The 14,541-nt window shown below is 43.7% G+C and overlaps 1 protein-coding gene across 3 annotated transcripts in view; it reads right to left on the bottom strand.

Annotated features, from left to right (window-relative positions):
* The window catches only part of LOC115206163 (A-kinase anchor protein SPHKAP), a 44,897-nt gene that overhangs the window by 30,226 nt on the left and 130 nt on the right, over nucleotides 1-14,541 (bottom strand). For all 3 annotated transcript variants that reach the window (XM_029772813.1, XM_029772814.1, XM_029772815.1), the window contains exons 1-3: nucleotides 14,374-14,541; nucleotides 10,066-10,168; nucleotides 8,150-8,260 (exon numbers count right to left, since the gene is read on the bottom strand). The exon at nucleotides 14,374-14,541 is cut by the window's right edge and continues 130 nt beyond it. In XM_029772813.1, coding sequence (XP_029628673.1) covers nucleotides 8,150-8,260; nucleotides 10,066-10,168; nucleotides 14,374-14,408 — 249 coding nt within the window. In that variant the 5' untranslated portion in view covers nucleotides 14,409-14,541. The remainder of the gene's footprint in view (nucleotides 1-8,149; nucleotides 8,261-10,065; nucleotides 10,169-14,373) is intronic.

Below are 14,541 nucleotides of genomic sequence, written 5' to 3'. Positions count from 1 at the left end.
ATTCATTAGAAAACACTGTAGCAAAACATTTAGCAACAGACATTTTTTTTGACTGTTTTTGTCTGTTTGACCATGCAGTAGGATTTTAACAGTGAGGAGGCAACAGCAAAACTTGACTTTTCTTGCCTAGAGTGAACTTTAATTAGTAAACGTGAAGATAAACTGGCAAAAACGGTACAAATATTTACAAACAAAAATAAACAGGACGATGAACTAAAGGTGGGCCTAATAAACTTCCAAATCCAAAACAGCTCTAACCAAAGAAAATCCAGCAGCATCTCAACCTGTTACCTGTCTGTCTTGTCTCACAAACAAAGCAATGACATGCTTCTTGTAGAAATACCCATTATCCAGAATGCATCAACAACTCTTTAAATCACCTAATTGACAATCAACTTTAATAAAGGGTATGAAAAAGGTATACAAACACGTTCAGGGAATATATTCCACATGATAAATATCCCCACATCAATTACAGTCGATAAAATGCTTCTCATAATAAACAGGTGTTAATCAATGTCTGGACATACATAATTAGGAAAGACCCTAGCTTATGTGACAGAAGATATAGGACAATCGTCACAGTGCTTAATGACCACGGTGCTATGACAGCAGTGATGTCACTGTTTTTAATGGAGAACTATAGCTATGAAAAAAGTGGGTCAGATGTGTTGCTGTTCCTTGGGCAGGGCAGAAGTCAGGTGTGTATGTGTAGTTAAAGCCCTGGACTGGGGGCTGGAGGTTGAATGGTTACAGGACTGGTTACACAAATAGTCAAGACAGGAACACACACAAACACGCCCATAAATGTAGAGACTTGTTAAGACGCTCTGACTCATTTTCCATAAAGATTACAAACATTCACAGGCTATAAAGTAATATAATGCAAAACACACACACATGCTTGGTCACAGAAGCACAGGCGCAGAAATTCCTTAAAACATGTTACGGCTAACTTTCAACAACATCAGGTGAAATTGCAGAGCGCGAAATTCAAATTAAATGATTAGAAATATTTAACTTTCATAAAATCACAAGTGCAATACACCAAAATAAAGCTTAATTTCTTGTTAATCCAGCCGCCGTGTCAGATTTCAAAAAGGCTTTACGGCGAAAGCAAACCATGCGATTATCTGAGGACAGCGCCCCATCATACAAACACATGAAAATAATATTTCAACCAGGCAGGTGCGACACGAAAGTCCGAAGTAACGATATAATTCATGCCTTACCTTTGAAGATCTTCTGTTGGCACTCCAAAATGTCCCAGAAACATCACAAATGGTCCTTTTGTTCGATAAATTCCTTGTTTATATCCCCAAAATGTCAATTTATTTGGCGAGTTTGAGTCAGAAATACACCGGTTCCAACTCGCCCAACATGACTACAAATTATCTAATAAGTTACCTGTAAACTTGGCCTAAACATTTCAAACAACTTTCCTAATCCAACCTTAGGTATCCTAAAACGTAAATAATCAATAAAATTTAAGACGGAATATACTGTGTTCAATAGCGGATAAAATCAACGTGGAGCGAGCTCCAGGTTGCGCGCAACAATAGAGTCCACTTGGCTTGACACTTAGAAAGTACAGCTCATTTCTAAAAAAAAACATCAACCAATTTCTAGACTGTTGACATCTAGTGGAAGCCATAGGAACTGCAACCAGGTGCCTCATAAATATAGTTCCCCATAGAAACCCAATTGAAAACCCAGCGAACCCCCAAAAAATTCCTGGATGGTTTGTCCTCTGAGTTTCACCTGCCAAATAAGTTCTGTTATACTCACAGACCTTATTTTAAGTTTTAGAAACTTTAGAGTGTTTTCTATCCAAATCTACCAATTATATGCATATCCTCGCTTTTGGGCCTGAGTAGCAGGCAGTTTACTTTGGGCACGCTTTTCATCCGTGAAAATGCTGCCCCCTAGCCCAAAGAGGTTTAAAGAATCTCACTCATTTTCAATAAAGATTACAAACATTCACAGGCTATAATTGTCACGGCTGTTCGAAGGAGCGGACCAAAATGCAGCGTGTTCGTAGTTCCACATATTTATTAAACGTGAAACTGAATGCAATACACTTAAATACACAAAAACAACAAACCGAGACGCAGAGAGGAAAACACACTACTCAAAAGATAATAACCCACAAACAGGAAGAGAAAAACCCCTACTTAAATATGATCTCTAATCAGAGGCAATGAGGATCAGCTGCCTCCAATTAGAGATCAACCCCAAACAATCCCAACATAGAAATAGACAAACGAGAACTTAAACATAGAAATAGAAAACATAGAACAACCCAAAACACCCCTTGTCACGCCCTGCCCTACTCTAATATAGAAAATGACATCTTACGAGGGTCAGGACGTGACACTACCCCCCCCCCCCCCAAAGGTGCAGACTCCGAATGCAAACAAACAAAAAAACAACAACAAAACAACCACAAAACACAAAGGGAGGGTAGGGTGGGTGACTAATGTCTATGGCGGCGGCTCTGGTTCCGGGCGTAGTACCCCCATCGCCCGCTGATCCCCCCACTTCTGTATGTCCGGAGGAACCAGACCATGGATCATCGCCGGAGGCTTCGGACCGCCAACCGCCGCTGAAGACTCTGGGCTAAAGGCCGCCGCTGAAGACACTGAGTTGCAGGCCGCCGCTGAAGGCTCTGGGTTGCAGACCACCGCTGAAGGCTCTGGGTTGCGATCCTTCTCAATAGGTTCCCGACTGTGGGCCGTCTCAGTGGGTTCCCGACTGTGGGCCGTCTCAGTGGGTCCCCGACTGGGGGCCGTCTCAGTGGGTCCCCGACTGGGGGCCGTCTCAGTGGGTTCCCGACTGTGGGCCGTCTCAGTAGGTTCCCGACTGTGGGCCGTCTCAGTAGGTTCCCGACTGTGGGCCGTCTCAGTAGGTTCCCGACTGTGGGCCGTCTCAGTGGGTTCCCGACTGTGGGCCGTCTCAGTAGGTTCCCGACTGTGGGCCGTCTCAGTAGGTTCCCGACTGTGGGCCGTCTCAGTAGGTTCCCGACTGTGGGCCGTCTCAGTAGGTTCCCGACTGTGGGCCGCCTCAGTAGGTTCCCGACTGTGGGCCGTCTCAGTAGGTTCCCGACTGTGGGCTGTCTCAGTAGGTTCCCGACTGTGGGCCGTCTCAATAGGTTCTCGACTGTGGGCCATCTCAGTAGGTTCCGGACGGGGAACTGTCGCCTGAAGCTCTGGACGGGGAACTGTCGCCGGAAGCTCTGGACGGGGAACTATTGCCGGAAGCTCTGGACGGGGAACTATTGCCGGAAACTCTGAAAGGGGAACCGTCGCCATGCGTGGTACTGGCATGGGTGGCGCCAGACTGGTAACACGCACCTCAGGGCGAGTGCGGGGAGCAGGAACAGGACACTCCGGACTGGGCATGTGCACTGGAGGTCTGATGCGTGGGACTGGCCTAGGTGGCGCCAGAATGGTAACACGCACCACAGGGCGAGTGCGGGAAGCAGGAACAGGATATACTGGGCCGTGGAGGCGCACTGGAGATCTCGAGCGTAGAACCCGTTCTGGCTGGATGCTCAACCTAGCTCGACTAATGCAGGGCACGGGCACAGATCGCACCGGCCTGTGAATGCGCCCTGACGACACAGTGCGCATCACCACATAATACGGTGCTTGCCCTGTCACTCGCTCCCCACGATAAGCACGGGGAGTTGGCTCAGGTCTCCACCCTGACTCTGCCAAACTTCCCGTGTGCCCCCCAACAAAATTATTTTGGGGCTGCCTCTCAGCCTTGTCTCTCGGTGCATATCGAGCCTCGTAGTATCGTCGCTCCTTTTTTGCTGCTTCGATTTCCTCCTTCGGGCGTCGATACTCCCCAGCCTGACCCCAGGGTCCTTCCCCGTCCACAATTTCCTCCCAAGTCCATTTCTCCTGCTGCTCCATTCCACGCTGCTTGGTCCTTTGGTGGTGGGTTATTCTGTCACGGCTGTTCGAAGGAGCGGACCAAAATGCAGGGTGTTCGTAGTTCCACATATTTATTAAACGTGAAACTGAATGCAATACACTTAAATACTTGAATATACAAAAACAACAAACCGTGACACAGAGAGGAAAACACACTACTCAAAAGATAATAACCCACAAACAGGAAGAGAAAAACCCCTACTTAAATATGATCTCTAATCAGAGGCAATGAGGATCAGCTGCCTCCAATTAGAGATCAACCCCAAACAATCCCAACATAAAAATAGACAAACTAGAACTTAAACATAGAAATAGAAAACATAAAACAACCAAAAACACCCCCTGTCACGCCCTGCCCTACTCTACTATAGAAAATGACATCTTACTAGGGTCAGGACGTGACAATAATACAATATATTGCAATACACACACATGCTTGGTCACACAAACACAGGTGCAGAAACTCCTTAATACACTCACTCATTTTCGATAAAGATTACAAATATTCACAGGCTATGTAGTGCAATACACATGCACGCGCACATCCACATCATCCTCCACCCACCCTAAGCTCTCCCCTCAACAACAAATCCTCTTCCCCTCACTCAATCTCACCCTCCTTTCCACCCTTCTTTTCAACTCTAACCTCTGTCGCTCTCGTTCTCTCTACGCCCCATTGCTCTCATCTCAGCACACTCAGTCATTCTTCCTGTGTCTGCTGTGTGTTCCCCTGTGGTTGTTATGTAAGCCCGCCACAGCCAGGCCATGTTGTGACTGTGAGCCACTTGAATGCTCTGTCTCTGGTTGTCTCTCAAATGGTACCCTGTTCCCTATATCATGCACTACAGTAGTGCACTAAATAGGGAATACGGTGCTGTTTGGAACACATCCTTGGTATCCTACTGTGGCTTCTGACCCTGACCTCCAAGCAATAGCGCCAGCCAGGAGGCATTACATGCACTTCCATTATTCATATGCACTGTCTGTATGCTGGTCTGGGTTGTGATAGTCTCTCGTGAACAGATTCCACGTAAACCAAAGAAAATGACCTAGCTGACAAAATTACGCAAGATTTTAGGTCCCGGGAGATTAGGGTTATGGAGCTCATTGAATATTTACAGCACTAATGTGTATAGTGTCTACACCTGTTCAGCTCTCCATTCAGCCTTTGCCTCCAACTCTGGAATAATATTATATAATCTAACTAACTAGTGATGATGTCCCATTGCCAGTCATACCCAATCCTAGACCCAGGCACACAAGCAGGCAGGCAGGCAGGCAGGCAGGCAGGCAGGCAGGCACACAGTTGCTGTGGGACCAAGCAGGCAATTAGAGCAGTGAGGAATGATACGAATTGGGAATATCTAATCTCATCACCGTAACTAACGCCGTCCTAGCCATCAGCCGTGAGATACAGCTTACATTCAGTATTTTTCACCTCCCCATCTCATTGGATACCGTTCAATTATCTACATAGATGCAGCTTTCAGAGCCCTTAGAGAGTAGAATAAAGACATTAACATGATGTTTAATCATAGAACCTGGCAGCAGAAACAGCAGTGAGGACACTTTGGGTCATATTTTATGGCACACCGTAGCAAAACATTTTGCAATGGCAAAGGAAAATAAGCAAGTTCAGGTCGTTCTTTCCTGTTTCAGTCTGTTTTCTTCCATTTGGTGCCTAACGAACACAACCCAGGTGTCATCCTGCAGTAAGTCAGTTCCTCGGCTGCAGATGGCATGTTTAGTCTATTCTTCCTCACTGGTGCCTGTATGGGACTTCCTTAATGATGCCTGTATGGGACACATAGCTGACGTGTATGCTCCCTCCCTCTGAAGTGTTAAACCTAAAGATGAATGGATGACTCTGAGAGCTGTGAGTTTCAAAACAACAAGAGGGGTGTGTGTGTGTGTGTGTGTGTGTGTGTGTGTGTGTGTGTGTGTGTGTGTGTGTGTGTGTGTGTGTGTGTGTGTGTGTGTGTGTGTGTGTGTGTGTGGTAGTGTGTAGAGAGAGAGAGAGAGAGTGAAACTGGTAATACTTTTGGTGTTGATGGAATAGGACGAGGTAAATAATAGTGATAAACTCTCGTGACAGATTATTAGTGAATGCAGTATTTGGTTCTGGGGTCTGAGATGAACAATGATATAGATCTCATCTCTACAAGTGTTTAGAACAGGATCCGGAACATAACTCTGTAACTACACTGTAACTAGCAGAGCAGAACTGAAGGCGCAGAAGACTTTGGTTCCAAATTGCTTACCCTCTGTCAATGTGTTCAGGGATTTGATGGAATTCACTGTGACTATCTCAGCTATCTTCATTTCTGTTCACTCCATGCATTAAAACATGAGAGAGTGATCAAAGGTGAGGAGTGACAAGAGAGAACTTACAAGCTTTTATCTTATCACTTTGAGCTCCTGAGTGCATAGTCCCTTTTCCTTCCGGAGCCTTCCACACACACATTCCTGTCCCTATTCAGGAATATACAGCACTGTAATTGTCACATCCTCAACCAGGTGGTGTGGCCATATTGTCTTCATCGAATGAAATGAATGGACTGTCACGGTTGTCGTAAGGAGAGGACCAAAACGCAGCAGGGAAGTGTATACTCATCTTCTTTATTATGGACAAAGAAGGAAAAAACAAAATAAACACGTATACAAAAACACAAACGAACTAGACAGTCTTGTCAAGCGCGCGCGCACACACACACACACACACACACACACACACACACACACACACACACACACACACACACACACACACACACACACACACACACACACACACACACACACACACCAAAACAAGAAACAATCTCCCACAAACACTAAACTAAACACATACCCATATATAGGACTCTCAATCAGAGGCAACTAGAAAACACCTGCCTCCAATTGAGAGTCCAACCCCAATTAACTAGACATAGATATACAACTAACAGAAAGAACATAGAAATACTAACACAGAACATAACCCCAAAACCCGGAACTAACTAACCAAACACCCTACTAAATAAACCACCACCCCGAACCACATAAACAAAATACCCTCTGCCACGTCCTGACCAAACTACAATTACAAATAATCCCTAATACTGGTCAGGATGTGACATGGACAATAAAGATATCACACTTTGTGAAACTGAAAAACCCAGGATGACATATCAATGTCATCAACTTAGCACTTTGTGTCCAAGACAATTTCCCTTCAGGGACAATAAACTTGATCCTATCCTCAACACGACCTCTGACCTTAATTTAAATACTTCTGCTGCCGCTGAGTGTGTAATCAATGACAATCACATGGTGTCAATCACATTGATAAAAGTGATCGTATTAGATGATTCCATAAACAAACCAAATGAATACACTAATAAACCAACCCTTCCCCCGCTCCCCAACTGAAACCCGGAGTAAACAAAAACCATATCCCATCAAGCTTATTAAATCTGCATTCCAAACACTCACTAACACTGTTTACTCCTGGCCCAGGGTCTGTAATTAACTAAGCTGATATGGCCACAGGCCTATGACTGTGATAATCCTGGTTAACAGAAGAGGGTGTGAGGGGAATCAACAAACACACAAGCACACCCCCAAGCGCACACACACACACAAACTCTCTCACACACACACACACACACACTACTTTTAAATTTGAATGATTAGTTGTGTTACCCGGGAAGAGCTGAATTGCGAATTGAGAGGCTGAACAATTTGTCACCGAGGAGAGAGGTGACACACACTCGCGCGCACACACACACACACACACACACACACACACACACACACACACACACAGAGAGAGAGAGAGGCGATGCTACAGGGAGATGGCTGGCATCTCTTCCTGCTCTCATAAAACACACCAGGGATTTATGGGATCTGGACACATTGTGTAAAAACGTCACTGTCATTTCCACACAGAATGGGAAGATTAAAAAGCTTTTTAATCGATCCAGAGCTCGGAATGAGACTGAGGGAAAGGACAGACCGGAGTGAAACCTTTGTTTTCTAGTAAGAACACCAGCCCCAAGGGAGAATTAATGTGCTACAAAGTGCTATAAATTGCAATAGATTTGATGGCAGTCAGATAGTTACAAATTAAAGAATTCAATAAGATTTTAAAATCATCCTGATGTGCCGGGTAGCCTGTTTTGCATAAAAAACTGTACACACAGGGCACACACACACACACTACTCACCGTATTGCTTCTCCCCTCAGCGTCATCCTCCAGGAGGCCCAGCCTGCACAGAGCCTTCTCATTCCTCAGCCAGTAGTCTGACGAGTCCAGCACACTGCTACTGCACAGCACCTGGAAGACCCAGATAACACACAGTCTTACACACAGACACATGACTGAACTCTTTCTCAGAATGTATAATATGGGAAAGTACATACAAATATACACACACACTCTCTCTCAAGCACACAGGCGCACACACACACACACACACACACACACACACACACACACACACACACACACACACACACGAGTCCCCCATTCACCTTCAGCCGATAATCTTAGTGTTTACCCTCTGGCTATAAAGATCTCTACAGATCTCTTTGTTCAGGAGGTGCTCTGTGGGACCTTGCTCTGTAAGAGGGATCAATAGCCTGTCAGTTAGCCTATTTACTCTCCACATATTTACTGTGTTTTTACTCTTCCCCCGCGGGCTGTTTCAATGGACCCTATAGGTTAAGTGTCAAGTCCTGTTGACCTGTGACTTTCAATGACACTCAAGAGTCAAGAGTTCCTTTGCCATCTTAAAAGTTATTGATTATTTTCAAATTGGGTAAATGGTGCTGGAATCCCTCGGGAGATAGAAGAGGATATTCTAATCATAATCTATAACTTTGATATGTGACCTTTCACATACATTTAGTCTGAAACTGCCATCCTAATTCATCAGCGATTGAATCATCTCTAACCAATCAGAGTATCAAAGCCAATGACTTTAGGCTGGCTCTGGCCCAGCCCATCGGTTTCTGTGACTAATCAGAACAGTCTGAATGTGTTCGAATTCTATAAGAACGGAAAGGTGATACCTAGTCAGTTGCACAACTGAATGCATTCAACTGAAATGTGTCTTCCGCATTTAGCCCAACCCCCCTGAAAGCAGGGAGGAAAACAAATCTGGGAAAAGAAACGCTAGTGGGCTTAGCGTTTGGCCAGAGGGATGTGGATGGGTAGGGGCTACAAAACAATAGCGAATATAATCATTTCCATTGTGTATTTGTAGGCTGACGCCATCATGCCCCCTGTCCTGTCTCGCCCCGGTGTCGTCCATCTGCTCTGGGCCATGGCCAGGTAGAGGTGACTCACACTCAGGTGGCCTCATGGTCATGACATCACACAATTTGGCAGAGCTTGGAGTGAGGGCAGGGTAGTGTTCATTAGGCCCAAAACAGGGAGGTGCTATTTCAACTTGTCCAATAATAAATGCTTTAGTTTTTCTACGATGTGCACCAATGAACATAACATAGCTCTATACAGGTGCTTGAGCAGGTGCTTGATATCATAGTAAATATTACCAGCAAAAAAATGAAGACTTTGTAATAATATTATTCTTCCACATATATCTTATTAAGACAATATTTTTTATTTTCATGTCTTTGTCAAGACAGGCGACCTGACCTACAGTTAGGGTTAAAATGTTGTCTTTATAAATATACACTTGGGAGCCATACAGTTTTGTGTCATTGTGCAGAGACTTACATTACAAATACTACACATAGTATTATTTTTGTATGTTAGGGACAGAGTGGCGAGTCTCAATGGAAGTCATTTAACTTGACGACCCGTCTACTAATGAAGTAACTGAACAAAAAGCAATTTTGACTGACAATGCTGCTTATTCTAGAGAAAGGAGGGGGAGCAGAACTGAAGAGGCTGTCATCTCCCCTGAGACCAGTGTTATGTGCCATTTCACTCATTGTCTCCCTGACACAGTGACATGATAAATCAAACTCCAGGCCCTCCATCATTACTGTCTGTTGCAATGGAACAAACTCTCCCTCACCAGGGAGAGGGGGACACACACACACACACACACACACACACACACAAATATTTACGAACATACACACCTACACACACCGTCCCCCTGTATTTACCTTCTTGCAGGCGGTGACGGAGGATCCCAGGGTGCTCTCTGTGCTGACTCCTTCGGCATCTCCCGACTCAGAGCCCTCGAACATGGCTGATGACTGGAAGTTACTGCAGGAGAACAAAGTGTGTCTGTGTCAGGACCCACTGAACACAGCCCAATGCTCCAGGGCTCTGTATGGGCTTTAGAGAACCTATTAGCCTATGGGTGAACACCCTGGCCTGGCAACATGCTCCCTGACATGCCCACTGCTGTACAGCACCAGCCATTATAGAGTTGCATGAGAGTAACACAACAACTCTGAACTTCTACCAAAAACAAGGGCAAACTCAGCCATAACATTTGTCTTGAGGTGCTTCAGACAATCTATGGTGATCGTGGGTATGTTTACAACCAATATAGAATTGAATGGATTAAATAAATTGTTAATCTGTGATTAATTGTTTTTCTGTGAATAAATATATGTGATCTGTAATCTTAAAGTTAACTTGGAGAAAAAAAGCGGCAGATTTTTTATCAGAAGTTTGTATTAATTAGGATAAAACTGGCACATAAAAAAGGAGGGAGGGACATGAAGACCAGAGAGCCAGCTGGCTCTGTGATCATTACTTTCATGGTAAATTTAAAGTATTTAATTTTGGAACTTGTTTAATTAAGGGATTAACCTTCTTATGTGTGCCTACATTGTATCTTCCCCAAGGTAAGTAAGTCCCTTCCTTTGAGGGGAAGTTGCTGTGCAACCCAGGGGCCAAAAGTGTTATGCTCAATCTGTATAACTGAACCTCTATGAAATAGTGTCAAATGATTATTATACAAAATTGTAATATTGTTATAACACAGCTATACCAAGGCAACAGACACTGTTGAGTGCCAGCACAGTTAGTTCAGTGGTGACCAACAAAAACACTGGATGGCCATTTTCACACATGGCATCATGTACAGTACCGGTCAAAAGTTTTGACAAATCTACTCATTCAAGGGTTTTTCTTTATTTTTACTATTTTCTACATTGTAGAATAATAGTGAAGACATCAAACTATGAAATAACACATGGAATCATGTAGTAACCAAAAAAGTGTTAAACAATTCAAAATATATTTTAGATTTTCAATTCTTCAAAGTAGCCACCCTTTGCCTTGATGACAACTTTGCACACTCTTGACATTCTCTCAACCAGCTTCATGAGGAATGCTTTTCTGACAGTCTAGAAGGAGTTCCCACATATGCTGAGCACTTGTTGGCTGCTTTTCCTTCATTATGCAGTCCAACTCATTCCAAACCATCTCAATTGAGTTGAGGTCAAGTGATTGTGGAGGCCAGGTCAACTGATGCAGCATTCCATCACTCTCCTTGGTCAAATAGCCCTTATACAGCCTGGAGGTGTGTTTTAGGTCATTGTCCTGTTGAAAAACAAATGATAGTCCCACTAAGCGCAAACCAGATGGGATGGCATATCGCTACAGAATGCTGTGGTAGCCATGCTGGTTATGTGTGCCTTGAATTCTAAATAAATCACTGACAGTGTCACCAGCAAAGCATCCCCACACCATCACACCTCCTCCTCCATGCTTCACGGTGGGAACCACACATGCAGAGATCATCCGTTCACCTACTCTGCATCTCACAAAGACGCGACGGTTGGAACCAAAAATCTCAAATTTGGACTCATCAGACCAAAGGACATATTTCCACCGGTCTAATGTCCATTGCTCGTGTTTCTTGGCCCAAGCAATATCTTCTTCTTATTGCTGTCCTTTAGTAGTGGTTTCTTTGCAGCAATTCGACCACGAAGGCCTGATTCACAGTCTCCTCTGAACAGTTGATGTTGAGATGTGTCTGATACTTGAACTCTGTGAAGCTATTATTTGGGCTGCAATCTGAGGCTGGTAACTCTAATGGACTTATCCTCTCCAGCAGAGGTAACTCTGGGTCTTCCTTTCCTATGGCGGTCCTCATGAGGGCCAGTTTCATCATAGTGCTTAATGGTTTTTGCAAGTTCTTGACATTTTCCAAATTGACTGACCATCATGTCTTAAAGTAATGATGGACTGTTGTTTCTCTTTGCTTATTTGAGCTGTTCTTGATATAATATGAACTTGGTCTTTTACCAAATAGAGCTGTCTTCTGTATACCACTCCTACCTTGTCACAGCACAATTAATTGGCTAATTAAGAAGGAGAGAAATTCCACAAATTAACTTTTAACAAGGCACACCTGTTAATTGAAATGCATCCCAGGTGACTACCTCATGAAGCTGGTTGAGAGAATACCAAGAGTGTGCAAAGCTGTCATCAAGGCAAAGGAAGGCTACTTTGAAGAATCTCAAATCTAAAATATATTTTGATTTTCTTAACACTTTTTTGGTTACTACATGATGACATATGTGTTATTTCATAGTTTTGATGCCTTCACTATTATTCTACAATGTAGAAAATAGTAAAAAAAAAAAATTGTAAAAAAAACCTTGAATGAGTAGGTGTGTCCAAACATTTGACTGGTACTGTATGAAATCACTCCCAGGACCAATTGCATTTGTCCTCTACATCACAGTAATGTATTTACAATGGTCAATGCAAGAGCTCAGCACACAATTCCAAGATACTCTGTCATTCACCAGGTGCAAACCTGGAACTGATCCCAAAGGTAACGTGCTCTTCTGGACATGCAGCCTAGCCTTGTGTCTGCTGTAACTCATTTCACATATCTGACCCATAAATTGTATGGCTATTATATGCCACACACAAAGAAAACAGAAATGAATCCTCACAAAATAGAGACAATTGAAGTCAGAATATGCTAAATCTTTAGTTTCACTCACACCCGCGGCTCCGTAGGCTAACTGATTCCTGAGAATGACCTTTCCATTTGAAGATGGTTAGCGTGACGGTTTGAAAATCAGTATGCACATTTTGCGCGCTGCTGAGCGCTCGGGTCTCATCCGAGCCATGTTGAAGCCGACACACATTTCATCTTCTGATACAAGCCGCACTCTATAACGTCTCATCATTATGATAGGCTCATTGCCTCCGGTTTGTAGATGAGCCCGGTCACGGCGGTGGAGGCAAGGTGGGCGATACGGTAATATCGACACATAATCATGAAGATATACGCAGATAAGCAGGTTCAGTTCGTGGTAAACTGCAAATGCCCGAGGTGATGTACCAAATGTTAGATTTCATATAGGCTATATCTGAATCGCTGTTAAAACTCGTATTTTCTGGTGCTCCTACATTTTATGTTGTGCTCCTAACTTTTTAAAGTTGGGAGCACCAGTCCTACCAGTTATTTTTTTAAATTTTAAGAGCCCTGACTATGAATGACGTTTTACAGGGCACCTAGTAATTAACAATTTGGTTAGGTGTTGATTCAGGGGAACACATATGACAGGCACTAATTTACAATATAGCCTACGTTTTAAAAGCCAAGCTAATGACTTAGGCTATATTGTAAATTAGTGCCCGTCATATATGTATTATGGCTTAAGCCGACAGACAGACCGACAGACAGAGAACAAGAAGAACACAGTGACACACCAGAGAAGGGGGGTGAGTTGGCTGCATGCTCAGTGATGTGGGCTGGCGTGGATAAAATGCTAAGGCATTTCTTGACCCAGTCTGCCCCTGGCAAACCGATAAAATGAATGCATGAAGTATTAGGCTAATGCATTGATTGACATTTGTCTTTAGGCTACTCTGTATTGCGCATTGAAGTGAACCGAGATGCTTAGGCTGTGTCTCCAAATGCATGGCACCGCACACGCAAAGTGGGCATTTTTGGTTAGCTGCACGACACAATGTTTACACCATTTTTTCATCATTCAAATAACCATAACACATTTTAAGAGTAGCATAGGCTATTAAAATCAACTGTTACGCAGACTACGTAGGCAGATGAAATGCATAATCTTTGGCAAAATATAATTACATGTATAGGCTAGATTACTATCAATTTTATGTTTTCCTGTTTCAGTTATTCATTTTTCCTAAGGTCCTCTGAGTCTACTGCTCAAGAGCTTGAGCACAGCACTTGTTTAGGCTACTGCTTTGTGCAAACTGTGCTGATACAGGCTACTGTACTAAAAATACTGGATTTGCACAAAACATTGTTGGCGTATTTTGGCTATATTATTGCAGTATTGCAATTTACACATAAGCAACCAATTGCATTGGAACGAAAGAAAATAAAAAAGGTAAGATAGGCGAACATTTATTTGCAGTCAATACGGGACCATTCAATTGAAGGGTAATCTGCAATTTGATTAAACTCTCACAACAGTCACCGTAAACCTATTAATTAACACGCTCCGTTCACATACCTCGGCGTCTTCAGAAGGCACTTAGCACCGGCCATCCCGTCCAAGATAAGCTACCGGAGCCGGATGTTGTATGTCCTAGGTAGGAGAGGAGCGTAGCAATGCGGCGCGTCGCTGTCCGGAGGACACTCTCCTGTCCAAATGCACATCCCCGACCGAGGAGAGGATAAA

Source organism: Salmo trutta, chromosome 13 (assembly GCF_901001165.1).
Source record: "Salmo trutta chromosome 13, fSalTru1.1, whole genome shotgun sequence".
NCBI classification, from domain to species: domain Eukaryota; kingdom Metazoa; phylum Chordata; class Actinopteri; order Salmoniformes; family Salmonidae; genus Salmo; species Salmo trutta.
Note: the sequence above shows the minus strand (reverse complement) of the source record. Positions and strands in the feature narration are given on the sequence as shown.